The following is a 19,606-nucleotide window of genomic DNA, read 5'->3' on the forward strand; positions in this document are numbered from 1 at the left end:
ATGTGATAGCAACTTTAAACAGTTTACCTTCCTCGGTTTCCCTCCTTGAAACTATATGTTTAACTAAGAATTGTTGGCAAAGCCATGTGCTGAACCTTGGTACATGTAAGATCTGTGGATAGTGCTGTGCATTAGGATATAGAAGCTTGGAACTTCAATGTGGAAGTAATCTAGATTTAACAGGTTAGGCCCTCCGTCACCCACAGTCACTTTAATAACTTCCAACAAAGAATTATAAGCAATCATCCTTCAGTGATGGGTTCCAGCCTCACCCTGGGGGCAATCTCACAAAAGTACCACCATTGCAATACTTTATTACACTCTCCTTTTCTGGGGTTATGAGAAGTTCCCACCTTTCTGAAACAGAACTGGAGCAGAGGATAGCATTTTCCAGAAGATCCTTCATGTGCTGCACCTGACGGACGGCTCGAGTGTAGCTCTGTGGATTCTGGAATTTGCTGGAACCCAGGAAGTCCAGTTCATTTTCCACATGCTGGAGCTGCAGGTACAGATAGCGATTATATTCACTTCGCCGCTGTTTCTCAATTACTCCCTTCTCTGAGTCAGAGCCAGTGGTATGTTCTGAAAGTAATAAGGGAGAAATCATAACTGGATGTGAAACATTTTACCACAGATCACTTGCTAGAAAAAGACTGATTAGTTTTATAGTTTGCATGGCATCCAGGCTCTGAGAATGAAATTATTTCAATGTATTTGAATCCAAGCCTTTGTAATATCTGACATCACAGATATCAATCCTAACTTGTCCTGAATGAGGAGATCTGTCAAGAAGTGGAAAATATTAACAACCGACTGGTTTTTATCCTAAGCCTGTGCGAATTTGCTGCTGAGTAACGTATTCTGCAAGTAGCCAGTAATGTTTGAGCAATAATAGCAATGAGTACTTCAAGGTATAGAGCAATGAGGAATGTTTCACATTGCTGTGAAGCACAGATTTGTTGGGAAAATATAGGCACAGATCATCTGAAGAATGGCAATGATTGTTGGACTATTGCTGTGCTCAAAATCTCCCCGAAGTTGAGGTTGCCTTCGAGTTCTATTGGCATCTTCTGACTCCGTCTTCCATCGGGGAATTTCATTGGAGCAGAGATGGGGAAGGCAGGACACATCTGCTACTTACAGCATTAGCTGTCATTTAAAAAAATTAATATATGGAATGTGGGCGTCGCTGGCTAGACCAGTATTTATTGCCCATCCCTAGTTGCTCTTCAGAAAATTGTAGTGATTTGCCTTTTTGAGTCACTGCAGACCTAGGGTGTAGGTACACCCACAGTGCTGTTAGGGAGGGAATTCCAGGATTTTGACCCAGCAACAGTGAAGGAACAATGATATATTTCAAAGTCAGGATGGTGAGTGACATGGAGGAAAGTCTCCAGGTCATGTGTTCCCAGGTCCTTGTCCTTCTAGCTGTAGTTGTTGTGGGTTTGGAAGGTGCTGTCGAAGGAAACTTGGCAAATTCCTGCTGTGCATCTTGTTGTAGATGGTACACTTGGCTGTCACTGTTCATCGGTGGTGGAGAGAGCGAATGTCTGTGCAATTGGTAGTAATCAAGCAGACTGTTTTGTCCTGGATGGTGTCAAGCCTCTCAAGTGTTGTTGGAGCTGCACTCATCCAGGCAAGTGGAAACTATTCCATCACACTCCCAACTTCTGCCTTGTAGATGGTGGACAGGCTTTGGGGAGTCCGGAGGTGAATTACTTGCTGCATAATTTCTAGCCTCTGACCTGCACTTGTAGCCACAGTATTCATGTAGCTAGTCCAGTACAGTTTCTGGTCAATGGTAATCCCCAGGACATTGATAGTGGGGGTAATGCTATTGAATGCCAAAGGGCGATGGTTAGATCCTCTTTTTTTGGTGATGGTCATTGCCTGGAACTTGTGTGGCATGAATATTACTTGCTATTTGTCAGTTTATCAACAGAAAAAACAGAACAGAAGAATAATGACTCCTGTCATTGTGTAAAGGGCATGGGTTCTCAAGTCAGGGCAATTCCAAAGCAACACTAGATTGTCACAAAGAAAGATAATGAGCAGTTTGTTCCATAGCTGTTCAAGTTTGATCGAGTAACGAGAGTAATTTTAAAACTAAAACACATAATGCATTTTATTTTTGCTTGATTCAAGGATTGTGCATTACTGCATGAAGCCCGGCGGGGGGGTTGGAGAATCCCGCCCATTACTAATTAAGTGTTGCATTTTACCAATGCTCTGAAAGTTGACTGTCAAAAACTGCTCCTGAGGCAATAGAGATTGTCTTATGTTAAATCCCCCCATCCCTGACAATGGTTGTAGTACTGTAATGCACACCAGTGCATCATGTTCATTTTAGGATTGTGTTTGGTACCATAAGTATCAGGTTTTTGTACATTCGAGCATTTTGAGAAAAGCAGTAGCAACCTGTTAATAATAATGATCTTTATTTTTGTCACAAGTAGGCTTACATTAACACTGCAATGAAGTTACTGTGAAAATCCCCGAGTCGCCACACTCTGGCACCTGTTCAGGTACAGAATGTCTAATCCACCTAACAAGCACGTCTTTCGGGACTTGTGGGAGGAAACTGGAGCACACGGAGGAAACCCACGCAGACCCGCGGAGAACGTGCAGACCCCGTGCAGACGATGACCCAAGCCAGGAATCAAACCCAAGTCCCTAGTGCTGTGAAGCAACAGTGTTAACCACTGTGCTCCGTAAACAAGGTGCACCTTTATATCAGGAGGTAGTCATGTATTCTGTAAGACACAAAGCTTTCAGTGCTCTTCTGAAACTGTACGACCACTTTGCCAGTTTCCATTTGACAGACAATTGATGTTTGTTTTTGATCAAAGCATACCACTCCTGTACATTGATTTGTTTTCTCTTATTACTGCTGATCCTTTTATTGTTTCTGTGCCTCTACAGGACTGTAGAGAAATTCACCTTGATCATCAAATTAATGCAGGAAGGCCGTCATGAAATAGTATTACATTGAACACAAATTTAAAAAGGTGGGGTCTGCCTCCCAACACCTATCGGATAATTAACAAAGACACAAACTCGTTCCTCAATTAAAACAGCCACAATACAAGCAATTTCACAAAAATTATCCCGTTAATGTGTGGCTGCATGATACCCCACCCTGCAAGATTGCTTCTTGAATGCAGGGTCGTCAGATCGGGTCGGAGTTGGATGGTCAGGGGTAGGTGGGTGATGGTTGTTGGGATGAGGGTGGCTAGTCTGGTCAGTATGGGGGGTAGCAGAAGGGATACTTAGTTCGTGGGGGGATGAGTGTCAGGTTGGGTGGGGGCAGGCGGTGGTTCGTCAGACGCCTGGGGTTGTGATGAGTGGGGCAGTTGGGAAGTTAGCAATTACCTTGCCAGTGGAACTGCTGAGTAATAATTGGCCAGTAGCTTTTGGCAGGTGGTACAGCTGCCCAAAGTCCTTGATCATAGGGAAGGCCCACCACTGCCAGCTAGTATCTGATTGGCACTTAATGTGGCCAGCCTTCCTGAACCGAGCGGCCATTCCGCTCTGGCTCTCCTGCTGGTGGGTGAGACATTCGTTGTCTCCATTAAATGCTGCCCTTGGTTACTGCAGACCTTCAAACTCACCTTGTAAGTCAACTGATCCAAGGCTGAGAATGAGAGGATCCTCCTTCTTACGACTCTCATTGTAAAACTCATGGTCAACCTTATTTTGCTCCCGGATTATATTTTCAACTAAAGCCAAAAGTTTGTTGATATCTGTTGTTTTTTTGAAATCCTTATCCAGTGTTGGCAGTGGGCTCTTCAGTGTTTTAGTCAGTGAATTAGCGATCCTCTGGATGTCCTAAGTGTACAATATTAGTTATTTGTGTTAGTACCACAAGTTCATTTAACATTGAGAGTGGATTTTGTTTCCAGTCTCTGAACAACGGACCCATTTGCTTTTAAAGAAATAAAACTCAATTTTATTCCAAAAAAGTAACAATTGGAAGAAATTGGTTTTACATTGGAACAATTTAGGTTTTACAACTCCATTTAAAGATATACATTGTGACTCCATTTCTTTGGTTCTGGTCTATGGTGCATCCTGGTTCCCTCCACCCTACCATTGGTGGAAGGACTTCCAATTGCCTGCATCCTATTCTCTGTAATGCTCTCTCTGACTCGCCACCTCCCTTATAAATTTTCTCAAAATCTCTCTGGCCAAGCTTTCAGAGCCTTTCCGAACCCTTCCTCTGGCTCACTGCCTGTTTTCCTTACATCAATGTGAAATTGTCTAAGGATCTTCATAATATTCAGGGGCAAATCTCAGCATCATTCATTGAAAGGTGTAACAGTTGACGATTAATAGTGGCATCAATGATCGCAATGTGAAAAAGTTGAATTACAGATACTTTGGATATTTTTCTGACAACCTTTATAACAGCTTCAGGTGTGAGGGAGCAAGTTTGTAGACTTTGAGAAGACGCTGGCAAAGAAGGTGATATGCGGCCATGTTTGCCCTGCTTCTTCTCCACGTGCATTCCTCTCGATCTCGGCCGGATGTTTCTGAAAATCTGCACGATGAGAAGATTGATGGGGAACATCAGCAGCGAGCTTTCAAAACCAATCAGCACTTGTTGCCACGTAAACTCAATCTTACCTGTGTGGGAAGAATATTTTTAAAAAACCATTAGAACAAACGAGAGAGAAAGAACCAATTTGTGTGGAAAACAATTCACTGTGCTCTTTATAAATAGAGCGCTCCTTTTAGGTATAATTGATTTCCACAATTGTCTACGTTAACAAATAGCTGGATTAGCAAAATAGAATAAACACAAGGAAAATTTAAAAGGTGTGGTAAGTAGAAGGCTAAAACCCCATCAGTGTGACAATGGCACAATTAGAATGATACTGGATTCACTTCATTAATCTATGCTCAAATCAAAAGTGAGACAGCAAACTGACTATACTAATAAGATACTTTATATCCATGCTATGTATCCATTATGGGTATTTCAGAACACTTTCAAAGTATTTACTTTTAAATTCCAATTGTTTAGTCAGAAAGTACGATAATTTTCAGGGAAAAATATATTTTTTTTATAAGGTGATATGAACAAAGAACAATACAGCACAGGAACAGGCCTTTCGGCCCCTCCAAGCCTGTCATGATACCAACCTTTGCCAAAACCCTCAGCACTTCCTTGTGCCGTATCCCTCTATACCCATCTTATCCATGTGTTTGTCAAGATGCGTTTTGAACGCCGTTAATGTATCCGCTTCCACAACCTCTCCTGGCAACGTGTTGCAGGCACTCACCACCCTCTGCGTAAAAAACCTGCCTCGTACATCTCCTCTAAACTTTGCCCCCTGGACCTTAAACCTATGCCCCCTGGTGACTGATTCCGCCACCCTGGGGAAGAGTGCCTGCCCATCCACTCTATCCATGCCCCTCATAATCTTGTAGACCTCTATCAGGTCACGTCTCAAACTCCATCTTTCTAATGAAAATAGTCCAACTCTATTCAGCCTCTCCACATAGCTAACACCTTCCAGATCAGGCAACATCTTGGTAAACCTTCTCTGCACCCTCTCCAAACCTGCACATCCTTCTGGTAGTGTGGCGACCAGAATTGTGCGCAATATTCCAAGTGTGGCCGTACCATGCTTCTATACAACTGTAGCATGACTTGCTAGTTTTTATACTTGATGCCCCGTCCAATGAAGGCAAGCATTCCTTATGCTTTCTTGACTGCCTTGTCCACTTGTGTCGCCACCTTCAAAGATCTGTTGACATGCACGCCCAGATCTTGCTGATTTTCTATATTCCTAAGAGTTTTGCCATTTATGGTATATTTTCCCTCTATGTTAGACCTACCAAAATCCATTACCTCACATTTGTCCGGATTAAACTTCATTTGCCATTTCTCTGCCCAAGTCTCCAACCTATCTAGGTCCTGATGTGTCTTCTGACAATCCTCAACACTATCTGTCACTCATATAAATCATATACAGAGACACACCTTCACACCATTTGTACATGATGTTGTCACAATGTAAATTACACTTTGTTATAACTTGCCCAGATCCTATTGGCTGAGGACAACTGGTTACCCCATGTTCCTTGGGGAATATGAGGTCCCCCAGTCAGGGGGCGGGGTAATCGTTTGCAGTGTATTTGTATAGTGGGAGGCACTGGCTAGAGAAGGAACCAATAGTGAACTACTGGTACTGTGTAAGTATTATTGCAACTAAAGTTACATTTTATTTGGCTCCACAAACCCATGCTGGATTCTTCGTGGCCCTCACAAAACACTTGTTCTTCTGGTTTATTTCTAGTATAAGCAGTTTGCCACTTATTTAAAAAAAATACATTCAGTGCTCCGTTATCTGAGAAAATAGCTAAGGATGTGGATCATTAATGCAAGTGTGCAGTTAGACAACAAATGAAATATAACAGTTCTCATTACCTTGTAGGACATAATCTTGTTTCAACGGCCTTTCATTTTGGACAATCCTACAAATGGAAGTATTCTCTCCACATCCACCCTGGTTAACCCATTCATAATTTTAAAGGCGTCTACCAATCTTCTCTTTTCCAAAGAAAAAGCCTCCACCTGATATCTCTTTCCTGAAATCTGTAATCTCTCAGTCCAGCTACCACCTTCTCTGCACTTTCTCAACTGCTTCTGTGTCATTATCAATTATGAAGATCAGAACTGTACTTAGGTACATAGGAACTAGGGGTAGAAGTAGGTCATTCAGCCCTTCGATCCTGCTCTGCCATTCAATCAGATCAAGGCTGATCTCTTCCTGGTCTCAAATCCACCTGCCCACTTGTTGCCCATATCCCTTTAATTCATTTTTAATCAGAAATGTATCTATCGCCTACTTGGAACAATTTAAGATTCAGATTCCACCGCACCTTGGGACAGCGAGTTCCACAAATTCACCACCCTGTGCGAGAAGCAGTATCTCCTCATCTCAGTTTTAAATCTACCACCTCTCAACCTATATCTGTGACCTCTTGATCAAGCTTGCCCCACAAGGGGGAACATTTGCTCTACATTTACTTTATCAATCCCATTTAGTATTTTATAGACCCTTCTCGTCCTTCTAAACTCCAGCGAGTATAAGCCCAAACTGTTTCATCTCTCCTCATATATCAACCCTTTCATCCCCGGAATCAATCTGGTGAACCTCCTTTGAACTGCCTCCAATGCCACCACATCCTTCCTCAAGTAAGGAGACCAAAACTGGACACAATACTCCAGATGTGGTCTCACCAACACCCTATAGGGCAGCACGGTAGCATTGTGGATAGCATAATTGCTTCACAGCTCTAGGGTCCCAGGTTCGATTCCAGCTTGGGCCACTGTCTGTGCGGAGTCTGCACATCCTCCCCGTGTGTGCGTGGGTTTCCTCCTGGGTGCTCCGGTTTCCTCCCACGGTCCAAAGATGTGCAGGTTAGGTGGATTGGCCGTGCTAAATTGTCCTTAGTGTCCAAAATTGCCCTTAGTGTTGGGTGGGGTTATGGGGATGGGGTGGAGGTGTTGACCTTGGGTAGGGTGCTCTTTCCAAGAGCCGGTGCAGACTCGATGGGCCGAATGGCCTCCTTCTGCACTGTAAATTCTATGATCTATGATCTATACAATTGCAACAAAACGTCTCTACTTTTATACAAAATGGATAACCTCACATTTATCTACTCCAACTGGCAAATTTTGGCCCAATATCCTAGCCTATCTATATGCGCCTGTAAAATCTTTATCTCCTGCTTTCCCACCTATTTTAGTATCATTCGCAAATTTTGCTACTCTGTCCCTGCTGACAGAACATTTATATATACACAGAAATCCAAGTGTGGCTCAATTGATCTGATTAAATATTTAACAGTATTTCTGTTCAAAGATGAATATTTTTAAACAATGTACACTGCAAAGAATTCTTGACTTTACCCAGATCCATTTTTTGCTGGGCGGGATCCTTCGGTACTCCCCAGAATATAATACTGGTCAGCATTGTGCAGAGGAGCAAGGAGAAACAGCACGACACACGCTGTACCCTTGTGAATGGACTCCTTGGTGGGCGGTTTATCACTGAATACCAAATATGTCCATCTCGGAAATCCTTAGCAGTCTTCATGAAGAACAGATTACTGTTGGGTTACAAGATGCATTTGCTTGAGTTTTAATGAGGGAAGGGGGAATTGGAAAGTATTAAAAATTACAGAATCCACATTGGATTCCAGAAAACAGTACAATTTACCAATATCCAAAGGTCAGAAGGCAGTAAAAATATAAAAACTGTATCATAAACAGTACTTGAAAGATACTGCACTATCCAGTAATTTGTGTTATTTTAATTTGGCATTTAATCTTGATTGATAGTTTTACCAGATATAAGTACATCACAGCTTTACAAATATTCATTATTTATCAATGGTTTATTTACGCAGCAAGTCACTGTGTTTCCAAATAATCCACGATGCGCTCTGTGGTATGTTTAAAGGCTAGGCTTACATACAAAGATAGAAACAAACAAGAACTTTGTTGGAAAGGTGTTTATTCAACAGACAGTAAAGACAGACCAGCTGTTAGCCTTCCCAAACTGCTGATGACATCATCAGTATATCACGTGATTGGACTCTTAAAGTGACCTTGGGCGGGATTCTCTGGGATGGAGAACTCCCGCGACCGCCGCGAATCGCGCCACGCCGTCCTGTCGCCGGGACGTGATTCTAGTGGAGAATCAGCACCATTGGCGCCAGCGTGGTTGGCGTGGCGCCGGTTGGGGGCCGCTCTACGCGGCCGGCCCTCCGATTCTTGACCCGGGATGGACCGAGCAGCCGTCGTAAAAAAGCTGAGTCCCGCCGGCGCCGTCCACACCTGCTCTTAGCCGGCGAGAACTCGGCGTGGAAGGGTCCGGAGCGGCCTGTTGGGGGGGAAGGGGAGGGTCCGACCCCGGGGGGTGGGGGGCCTCCGATGTGGCCTGGCCCGCGATCGGGGCCCACCAATTGGCAAGCCGGCCTCTCTGGCTCGGGGCCTCCTTTCTTCCGCGCCGGCCCCTGTAGCTCTGCACCATGTTGCGTCGGGGCCAGCACCCAGTTCACGACAGGATCAGCAGCTGGAGTGGCGTGAACTGCTCCAATGCTGTGCTGGCCCCCTGTAGGGGCCAGAATTCCTGATCCTGAGGCCGTGTTGACGCCGTCGAGAAAAGTGACGGTGTTTTCCGACGGCGTCAACATTTAGCCTCAGGATCACAGAATCCCGCCCCTTGTTCCAACGAGAAACAAACATGAATGAACAACACTTTCCTCCCCCTTTATATTAGAGGCTCCTGCAATGAAACACAATATTACATTAACAATCAAAATGTACATGATGAACCATTAATAAACACAGCAGTCAATAAGTCAGACATTTCGGAGGACGGCTATTTTTGGGTGGTTGTGGGCATCGGTGTTTTCATGTTGACTGGAATTTCTTGCATTTTTGGTTTAGTTTGGATGTTGTCCATAGTTGTCTCAACCAGAATCAATGTTGTTTTTGCAGGTTGACTCAGTGTTGAAGTGTCTTCACCTGGGGCACTGTCGTCCACAGTGCTTCTGGTATTCTCAGATTCTCAGAAATGTCTAGGTGTTCACATGTTGAGTATGACTCCCTCTTGCCTCAGGCTCTGGCAAGCTAGTTCTAGTTGCTAAATGTTGATCAGTGTGTCTTCTCCACACTACAACAATGTCCTGAGTTTGAAGAGTGTCGGAGACTGGTCCTGTCTTTCCCAAGACAATGGCAGATATCCACTTCTCACTGTTGGTATAGTTCCTTGCCAATACTTCCAGACCTTGTTGAAAAACACGGCGTTTAGCCCTATTCTCATGTCGCAAAATCGGATTCGGTTGTTTTTTTCAGAGCTTTCACTTCAGAGGCTACGAACTTTCATTCGTACTGCTGAGTGCGGTGCGCCCAGAATAGATCTTAGCTGGAGTAAAGTGGAGCTGGCATTCTGCGACCAATGGAGTTCTCCAGCTTCACTCAAGCTCCGTTTTCAGCCTCTTTAGTTCTTGCCCCAGGCTGCCAATCTTTTTTATTTGTTGCCAACCGCTCCCCCCTCCAGCCTGCAAACCAAAGCCGCCTTCACTGGAATCCCGTGGCACTGACTCTGCGGTGCTTCCTCCAGATTGTGCCATGCCTCCATCAGACCCGGTGCCTCAAACAAGACAACTCTGAACTCAGTTTGTTCCTTTCAGAGTTTTACAAAGGGTGTTGCAGAGCTCCCCTAGCTCTCAATTAATTGTTGCAGGATATTTGTCACTTTACTTGCTCCAACAGTAGAGGGAGCATTGTTCTAAAACTTTCCGGGCAGAGCACAATGCAAGCTCCTTTTGATGTTGTTTGCACCAAAATCTTTGTTTAACTTTCAGTTCATTCGATGATTACGGCTATTATTTGGCACTCCACTCTTGCCAGCTTTGGTGTTGCGATATATTTATCTTCTTAATCCTTTTTGGATTTTGTGGCTTGGATTGATGATTTTTATTTTTTTTTTAAACACAATTTTATTGAGGTTTTTTTGGCATTATAAACAGTAACAATATACATTAATGTGCAGATACCAATTACAAAAAACACAGTGCAAATAGTTTCTCTCTCGCAAATAGACCCGCCTATTCTTCCCCCCTACTCTACACTATTCTATCCCCGCCTCCCCCCCCCCCCCCCCCCCACAACCGCCCCCCACCCCACCCTGCTGATGATTAGTTCCCCGCGAAGAAGTCGATGAATGGTTGCCACCTCCGGGCGAACCCCGATAGTGATCCTCGTAAGGCGAACTTGATTTTTTCCAAGCCGAGAAAGCTTGCCATGTCCGACAGCCATACTTCGGTCTTCGGGGGCTTTGAGTCCCTCCAGGCCAACAGTATTCGTCGCCGGGCTATCAGGGAAGCAAAGGCCACAACGTCGGCCTCTATCCCCTCCTGGACTCCCGGGTCCTCCGACACCCCAAGAATCGCCACCTCTGGACTCATCGCCACCCTTGTTTTCAGTACCCAGGATATGACGTCCGCAAATCCCAGCCAGTATCCCCATAGTTTTGGACACGCCCAGAACATGTGGACATGGTTCGCTGGTCCTCCCCCACATCTAGCTCACTTGTCCTCCAGCCCAAAGAATTTGCTTATCTGGGCCACCGTCATGTGGGCCCGGTGAACTACCTTGAACTACCTTGAACTGAATCAGGCCGAGCCTGGCACATGTTGCGGTTGCATTTACCCTCCTCAGAGCGTCTGCCAATATGCCTCCCTCCAACTCCCCACCAAGCTCCTCCTCCCACTTGAGTTTCAGTTCCTCGGTCTCTGTGTCCTCCACTCCCATAAGCTCCTTTTAAATATCCAAGACTCTCCCCTCTCCTACCTCCCCCCTGGAAACTACCCTGTCCTGGATCCCCCTTGGTGGAAGGCGTGGAAAGGACGGGACCGGTCTACGTACAAAATCCCGTACCTGCAAGTACTGAAAGTCATTCCCCCTTGCCAGCCCGGACTTCTCCTCCAGCGAAGCTCCCTTCCAGGAACAGGTCGCCCATCCTTCCCACCCCCGCCCTCCACCACGCTCTAAACCCACCATCCATCTTCCCCAGGACAAATCGGTGGTTGTCGCATATTGGGGGACCAGACCGACGCTCCCACTTCCCCCGCATGCTTCCTCCATTGGCCACAAATCCGCAAAGCCGCCACCACTATAGGGCTGGTGGAGTACCTGGCCGGCGGGACTGGCAGAGGAGCCGTGACCAGGGCTGCCAACCTGGTGCCCTTGCACGAAGCAGCCTCTACCTGCTCCCAAACCGACCCCGTACCCACCATCCATTTCCTTATCATGGTTATGTTAGCCGGCCAGTAGTAGTTGCTGAGGTTCGGCAATGCCAGTCCCCCCTCGCTAGGGTTCCGATCCAGCATCCCCCTCTTTACCCGCAGGGAGTTCCCCGCCCAAACAAATCTCAGGATGATTTTATTGATTCTTTTAAAGAAGGACCGCGGAATGAAAATAGGGAGACAGTGAAAAATAAACAGGAATCTTGGGAGGATCGTTATTTTCACTGCCTGTACTCTCCCCACTAGTGACAGCGGGGGCGCATCCCACCTCTGAAACCCGCTCCTCATTTGCTCCACCAGCCTAGACAAGTTCAACTTATGCATCTTGCCCCAGTCACACGCCACTTGTATCCCTAGATACCTAAAACTTTCCCCAACCAGCCTAAACGGTTGCTCCCTCAGCCTATTCTCCAGACCCCTCGCCTGCACCACAAATATCTCGCTTTTTTCCATGTTCAACTTGGAGCCTGAAAACTGGCCAAATTCCCTAGGATTTCCATAATCCCGTCCATCCCTGCCGCTGGATCTGACACGTACAAAAGCAGGTCGCCCGCGTAGAGCGAGACCTTGTGTTCTATCTCCCCCCCCCGACCATTCCCTTCCATCCCCTTGCCGCTCTCAGAGCAATTGCCAGCAGTTCTATGGCCAACGCAAACAGCAGTGGAGAGAGGAGGCATCCCTGTCTTGTCCCGCGGTGTAGTCTAAAATACTCAGATGTCGTCCTGTTCATCCTTACACCAGCCTCCGGGGCCTGATATAGCAGTTTAACCCAGTCCACAAAGCCTTCTCCAAACTCAAACCGTCCCAGCACCTCCCATAAATAGTCCCACTCCACCCGGTCAAAAGCCTTTTCGGCATCCATTGCCATCACTACCTCCACCTCTCTGCCCTCCGGGGGCATCATAATCACATTGAGTAGCCTTCTTAGATTGGCTACCAGCTGCCTGCCCTTAACAAACCCTGTTTGGTCCTCCACAATCATGTCCGGTACGCAGTCTTCGGTTCTTGACGCCAGGATCTTGGCCAGCAGTTTAGCGTCCACATTAATCAGGGAGATTGGCCTATAGGACCCACAAGCTTCCAGATCTTTATCCCGTTTTAATATCAGCGAGATGGTGGCTTGCGACATCGTCGGGGGTAGCACCCCATTGTTCCTCGCCTTGTTAAACACCCTAACCAGCACCGGCCCCACTATCCCCGAGAACTTTATGTAGAACTCCACTAGATACCCATCCGGCCCCGGGGCTTTACTCGACTGCATGGCCTTCAGGCCCCCCATTACTTCTTCAGCTCTAATCGGGGCCCCCAGCCCCTCTGCCATCCCCCTGCCCACCTTTGGGAAGATCAGTCCATCTAAGAAGCGCCTCATCCCCTCCGGCCCCGTGGGGGGTTCCGGGGTATACAGCTTGCTGTAAAAGTCCCTGAATACCCTGTTCAATCCTGCCGTGTCTCCAACACGGTTCACTGGCCCGTCCACTACCGTCCCTATTTCCCTGGCCGCCTCCCTCTTCCTAAGTTGCTGTGCAAGCATTCTGCTGGCTTTCTCCACATACTCATACACCGCGCCCCTGGCCTTTATGAGCTGCTCCACGGCCTTCCCAGTGGATAGCGCCCCCAGCTCCGCCTGCAGTCTCCGTCGTTCCCGACGTAGCTCTGCCCTCGGGGAGTCCGCATATTCCCTCTCCGTCCGTATCATCTCCTGCACCAGTCTGTCCATCTCCACCCTATCCGTTCTGTCCCTATGGGCTCGGATTGAGATCAGTTCCCCTCTCACCACTGCCTTCAGCGCCTCCCAGAGCACCGCTGCTGAGACTTCCCCTGTATCATAAGAACATAAGAACATAAGAACTAGGAGCAGGAGTAGGCCATCTGGCCCCTCGAGCCTGCTCCGCCATTCAATTAGATCATGGCTGATCTTTTGTGGACTCAGCTCCACTTTCCGGCCCGAACACCATAACCCTTAATCCCTTTATTCTTCAAAAAACTATCTATCTTTACCTTAAAAACATGTAATGAAGGAGCCTCAACTGCTTCACTGGGCAAGGAATTCCATAGATTCACAACCCTTTGGGTGAAGAAGTTCCTCCTAAACTCAGTCCTAAATCTACTTCCCCTTATTTTGAGGCTATGCCCCCTAGTTCTGCTGTCACCCGCCAGTAGAAACAACCTGCCCGCATCTATCCTATCTATTCCCTTCATAATTTTAAATGTTTCTATAAGATCCCCCCTCATCCTTCTAAATTCCAACGAGTACAGTCCCAGTCTACTCAACTTTCGTTGGCCTGCAGGTAGTCCTGCATGCATTTCCCCACTCTCTCACACACCCTCTCATCTGCCAACAATCCCACCTCTAACCTCCATTGTGGCCGCTGATAACTTTCTTTGCAGACCAGCAGGTCGACCCAATGTGGAGCATGGTCCGAAGAGTATTCTGTATCCCTCACCCCCTTCAAAAAGTCCCTACTCATAGTAAAGAAGTCAATACGAGAATAAACATTGTGAACATGTGAACAGAACGAGAACTTCACCGTTGGCCGGCTGATTCTCCAGGGATCTACCCCCCATTTGTTCCATGAATCCTCTCAGTTCCCTTGCCATTGCCGGGACCCTGCCCGTTCTGGAGCACGACCGGTCCAGGTCGGGATCGAGGACTGTATTAAAGTCCCCACCCATAATCAACTTGTGCGAATCCAGGTCGGGGATTTTCCCCAGCAGCCTTTTGATGAAATCTACATCATCCCAGTTTGGAGCGTAAACATTCACTAGGACCACCTTCACCCCCTCAAGCTTGCCCCGGACCATTAGAAATCTACCACCCCCATCCGCAACTGTGCTGTCCGCCTCAAATTTAACCCGCTTGTTAATCATGATCGCGACCCCTCTGGTCTTAGCGTCAAGCCCCGAATGGAAGACCTGGCTAACCCAGCCCTTCCGCAATCTAATCTGGTCCGCCACTTTCAAATGTGTCTCCTGCAGCAACATTACATCCGCCTTCAGAGCCCGTAAGTGCGCAAACACACGTGTCCTCTTGACCGGCCCATTTAATCCTCTAACATTCCAGGTGATCAACCTGGTTGGAGGGCATCCTGCCCCCGTACCCACGCCGATCAGCCATCCCCTTCTTGGGCCCACCCCTTGCCGATGTGCCGCTCCTCCCCTGGTCTGCCTCTTGGCGGCTCCCACCCCTGACCCCTTCCCTGTTACCTGGTTCAGTTCCCTCCCTCGTCAGCAGATCATCTCTCCCCCCCCCCCCCCACAACAACCCCTTGTAACCTAACCCCTGCCATATACTGGCTGTATATTCCCCCCCCCCCCCCCCCCCCCCCCCCCCCCCCCGCTCCCGTTCACTAGCTCAAAGCAGCTAGCCTGGTGGCTCTCAACTCCGGTGCCACCATGTATCCCACCTATTGTCCCCCCACTCCCCTCCCCCCCCCCGCCCATCAACACCACCTCCCCAGAACAGCCCTGTTCAAGCAATCGCTCTGGGACCAAAACAGAGAGAAAACAATTAAAGAACAAAGCTCGCTCCCACAGTGCAATTCAAACTGTGTAATGAGGTGGGTGCTACGACCCACCGCCCTCCCAACATTCCCAGAAAAATAGTAAAAAGAACCCGAACAGCCTCCCAGCACCCAATAGCTTAAACTTTAACTATAACTTTGGCTTTAACTTTAAAACTTTTAAACAGGCAAACACAAACACAAGAACACCCCCAATCTTATGTAAAAGAGCATGCCGAACGACATCGCTAACACGAAGGGCAATCTACGAACAAATGCAAACATCCCTTAATACACTCTAACTTGAGCCATGTGTCCTCAGTTCGGCACCAGTCCATGCCGCTTAGCGAAGTCCATCGCTTCCTCCGGGTTGTCAAAATAATGTAGCTGTTCCCGGTATGTGACCCAAAGCCACGCCGGGAAAAGTAGCCCAAACTTGACTTTCCTTTTAAACAGGATCTCTTTAATTTGTCTGCAGGCTGCCCTCCTTCGGGCCACCTCCTGGCTCAGATCCTGGTAGATGCGCAGGACACTGTTGTTCCATGAGCGGCTCTTCGTGCTCTTGGCCCACTGTAGAACCCGCTCCTTGTCCACGTGTGGTATTGTGCGAAGCAAATAATGGCATGATGGGAAAACTAGTCAAGTCTTCTTGGTACAATTGAATTTAAACTGACTTCACATAACCTAAGGCACAGATACAAACAGCCAAGGTCAACTTGACCTGAGAACTGGCTGACTCTGAAACTCTAGGATAAGGCGTGTTCGTCATGAGACTAGAGCAGTCTAAATATATACGATAAGCTAAAAAACTGTCTCTTCCTGTACTTAAACAAATTTGTCCATGTCTTAAAACAAAGACAAGATAATGATATGAGACCCCGAGTCCTCTAAAGGTCAGCAAGGTGACGCCATTGTAATGATTATTACTTATGTTTTACTTTTGATCAAATTCCTGACCAAGCTGTATTCATGTTATCTTGATCCTATAATGTATAAAAATCGTCTTATTCTTCTGTAATATCGCAGACTTGGGACGGACTCAGCAGTTTGTACTTGACTGCCTTCCGACTTCAAGTCTCAGCCATACTGCTAGCAGTTCTAATTCGTAAATAAAGCTTAGTTTTGCTTACCTAATGAATCATGTTTGCATTTCTCTATCACAGTACAGACGCGGGGAAAATATTGACTATGACACATGAACCTATGAAACTTGACCACCATCGCCCGCCCCCCGCCCCTTCCCCTCGCAGCTGCCTCGCCTGCACTCTGTGTGCCCTGTCCAGCTCCAAAGGATGCAGGAAGAAATCATCCCCCACCAGCTTCTGCAGCATGTCTGCCACATATGCCGTGGCATCCACTCCCTCGGCCCCCTCCGGGAGCCCAATGATTCTCAGATTCTGCCGGCGAGACCTGTTTTCCAGGTCCTCCAGCCTGTCCATCAGCCTTGATTGTTGCTCCTTCAACTTTCTAATTTCCACGTCCGCTACTGTTTGGAAATCCGCCTGCTCTTCTACCGTCTTCTCCCGTGCCTGGACCTTCTTATCCTGAGCGTCCAGCCTCTGGTCCAGTCACTCCACCGCTTTCTGGAGCGGTTCCAAATTATCCCGCTTCAGTGCTGCGAAGCTCTTTCATGACCTTCAGCATGTTGTCCAGTGCTGCCTGGACCGACCGTTCCGTGGTCCGTTCGTCGGCCATCTTTCCTCCCACTTGAGCTTCCACACCACCTTTGTTCAGCCCCTTCTTTGCTTGTTTTCGCTCCCTTCTGCTCCTTAAGTTCATACAACTGTGTATGGATTCAGATCTAGAGTGCTATTGTTTTTCACTCTAGCACTCAAAAGTTCAAAAAAGTCGGGGGAAAAGGTCTTAAAGTTTGACCGGAACGAGAGCCACCAAATGCGTGACTTACTCCCCCATAGCTGCCACCGGAAGTCACCTTTGATTGATGATTTTTCTTACTCTACCAGGTTTCTGCAGTTCTATTTTGGGTGTTTGCAGTGTGGATCAACCACCTGGCCGCCATTTCCTTTGTGATATTTTTAAAAGATGGGCTTGCAGACCACGAAGGTACAAAAAAACAAGAGCTTTATTGGAAACGTGATTACTGACCAGACTGTAAAGGTATAGGCTGCACTACAGCCATTTTGAACAAGCAAGGTCCCACAAACAACATCAAAATAATGATCGGATGATGAGGCTTTCGTGATATTGTAATTTAGCACATGGAAAAGCTCCCCTGCTCTTTTTTGAATCATGCCCAGGATATTTTAGAACTACTCGAGAAGGGAGATGTGGCTTTGTTTCGACATCACATCCAAAGGACCGCACCTCCACTGCACTGGAAACCCAGAGAACCAAGATAATGCTCTGGGGCTCGTCTTCGAATCCCACCTTGGCAGATGGCGAAATTTGAGTTCAACAAAAAGTCTGGAATTAAAAGTTTAATGACGATCATGAAAACAATGTTGATTGTCGTAAAAGCGCATCTGGTTCACTAATATCCTTTAAGGACGGAAATCTGCCTGGTCTGACCTCCCTATGACTCCAGATTTACAGCAATGTAGCCCGCTCTCAAATGCCCTCTGAAATGGCCTGGCAAGCCACTCAGCTCAGGGGCAATTAGGAGTGGGCAATAACTGCTGACCCAGCCAGCGATGCCCACATCCCATGAATGAGTAAAATAAACAGTGCAGCCCTCGCTCAGTCGTGTTCTGAAGTGATGGCATAGATTTCATGGTCAAGAAAGATTTGAACTCACATCTCCTGTCTCAGAAGGAAGAGTGTTACAGGCTGACACCACAGTTAATGCATTTCCACAGACGAGGAAAACCATTTTCATAGAATAACAGAACATAAATAGGTTGGACAATCTTTAGAACATAGAACATAGAAAAATACAGCACAGAACAGGCCCTTCGGCCCACGATGTTGTGCCGATCCTTTGTCTGAGATTAATCACAGATTATCATAGAATTTCCAGTGCAGGAGGAAATTGTTGTCCTTTTCTCAGCCTTAGAAGCAGACTTTCCATTCATTTAAAGGGATCAAGAACAGACTCATAATTCAACTCAGACAAAAAGAGCCTGCATGATTAGATTGGATAGGGAAAATAATGGCTGAAGAGATACAATAGGTGGGGTGGAGTTGCATTGTTGATTAAAGATAATGATACAATATAGAGGCAAGATATTAGTACAGATGTGGAATCTATGTGTCGAGTTAAGAAACATCAAGGAGCAAAAGAAACTCACCAACAATCTGTCCTGGTCCACCCACATTGATGCTACGACTAAGAAAGCACAACAGCGCCAATACGTCCTCAGGAAACGCAGGAAATTCGGCATGTCCACATTGACTCTTATCAATTTTTACACGTGCACCATAGAAAGCATCCTATCTGGCTGCATCACGGCCTGGTATGGTAACTGCTCGGCCCAAGACCAGAAGAAACTACAGAGAGTCGTGAACAGAGCCCAGTCCATCACACGAACCCGCCTCCCATCCATTGACTCTGTCTGCACCACCCGCTGCTTTGGGAAAGTGGGCAGCATAATGAAAGACCCCTCCCACCGGCTTACTCACTCTTCCAACTTAATCCATCGGGCAGGAGATACAAAAGTTTAAGAACACGCATTAACAGATTCAAAAATAGCTTCTTCCCCGCTGTTACCAGATGCCTAAATGACCCTCTTATGGACTGATCTGATCTCTTCACACATCTTCTCTACTAAATAGCACTACATGTTTTATGGCGGTATTAACTGCTAGTACCTGAAACGTTTGAGATCCATCTCCGTTGCCACTCGAAAGGCTTTGTCCAAGAGACAATCTCCTACATCAATCGCTAACCAGGAGTTACACAGGAAACACCATCGCTGATCTGTTTCTAAGTCAAGCACTGATATACGATTCACATACCTGGAAAGTAAATTAAATAGCAACATTTAGTTTCCCATATGTCTAATGTCATGTGAGAGTACCTTTAAGAAATGGGTGTTTACGAAATGTACCTTTAGGAAATGGGTGTTTATCAGTGATGTCAGAGTGTGGGTGGAGCTGGGCTGTCTGTCAGCTTTTTACTTTCATTTTAGGCTGTTTGCTGCAGGGTGTGTTTTTGGTTTCATTTTCAGTGTTGGAGCTGAAGCCAGACAGAGCGGGTGTACTGTTGATCTCTCTGCCATGAAAAGACTATCTCTTTTTTTTTATAAATTTAGTGTACCCAATCATTTTTCCAATTAAGGGGCAATTTAGAATGGCCAATCCACCTAGCTTGCACG

General features: G+C 46.7%; 1 protein-coding gene across 1 annotated transcript in view; it reads right to left on the reverse strand.

The window, feature by feature from the left end:
* LOC119971162 (polycystic kidney disease protein 1-like 2) overlaps positions 1 to 19,606 on the reverse strand; it is a 164,942-nt gene that overhangs the window by 37,141 nt on the left and 108,195 nt on the right. Inside the window, exons 28-32 of the mRNA XM_038806358.1 lie at positions 19,101 to 19,247; positions 7,925 to 8,124; positions 4,400 to 4,626; positions 3,612 to 3,828; positions 354 to 582 (exon numbers count right to left, since the gene is read on the reverse strand). Of these exons, the coding sequence (XP_038662286.1) occupies positions 354 to 582; positions 3,612 to 3,828; positions 4,400 to 4,626; positions 7,925 to 8,124; positions 19,101 to 19,247 (1,020 nt within the window). The remainder of the gene's footprint in view (positions 1 to 353; positions 583 to 3,611; positions 3,829 to 4,399; positions 4,627 to 7,924; positions 8,125 to 19,100; positions 19,248 to 19,606) is intronic.

Source organism: Scyliorhinus canicula, chromosome 9, assembly GCF_902713615.1.
Source record: "Scyliorhinus canicula chromosome 9, sScyCan1.1, whole genome shotgun sequence".
NCBI classification, from domain to species: domain Eukaryota; kingdom Metazoa; phylum Chordata; class Chondrichthyes; order Carcharhiniformes; family Scyliorhinidae; genus Scyliorhinus; species Scyliorhinus canicula.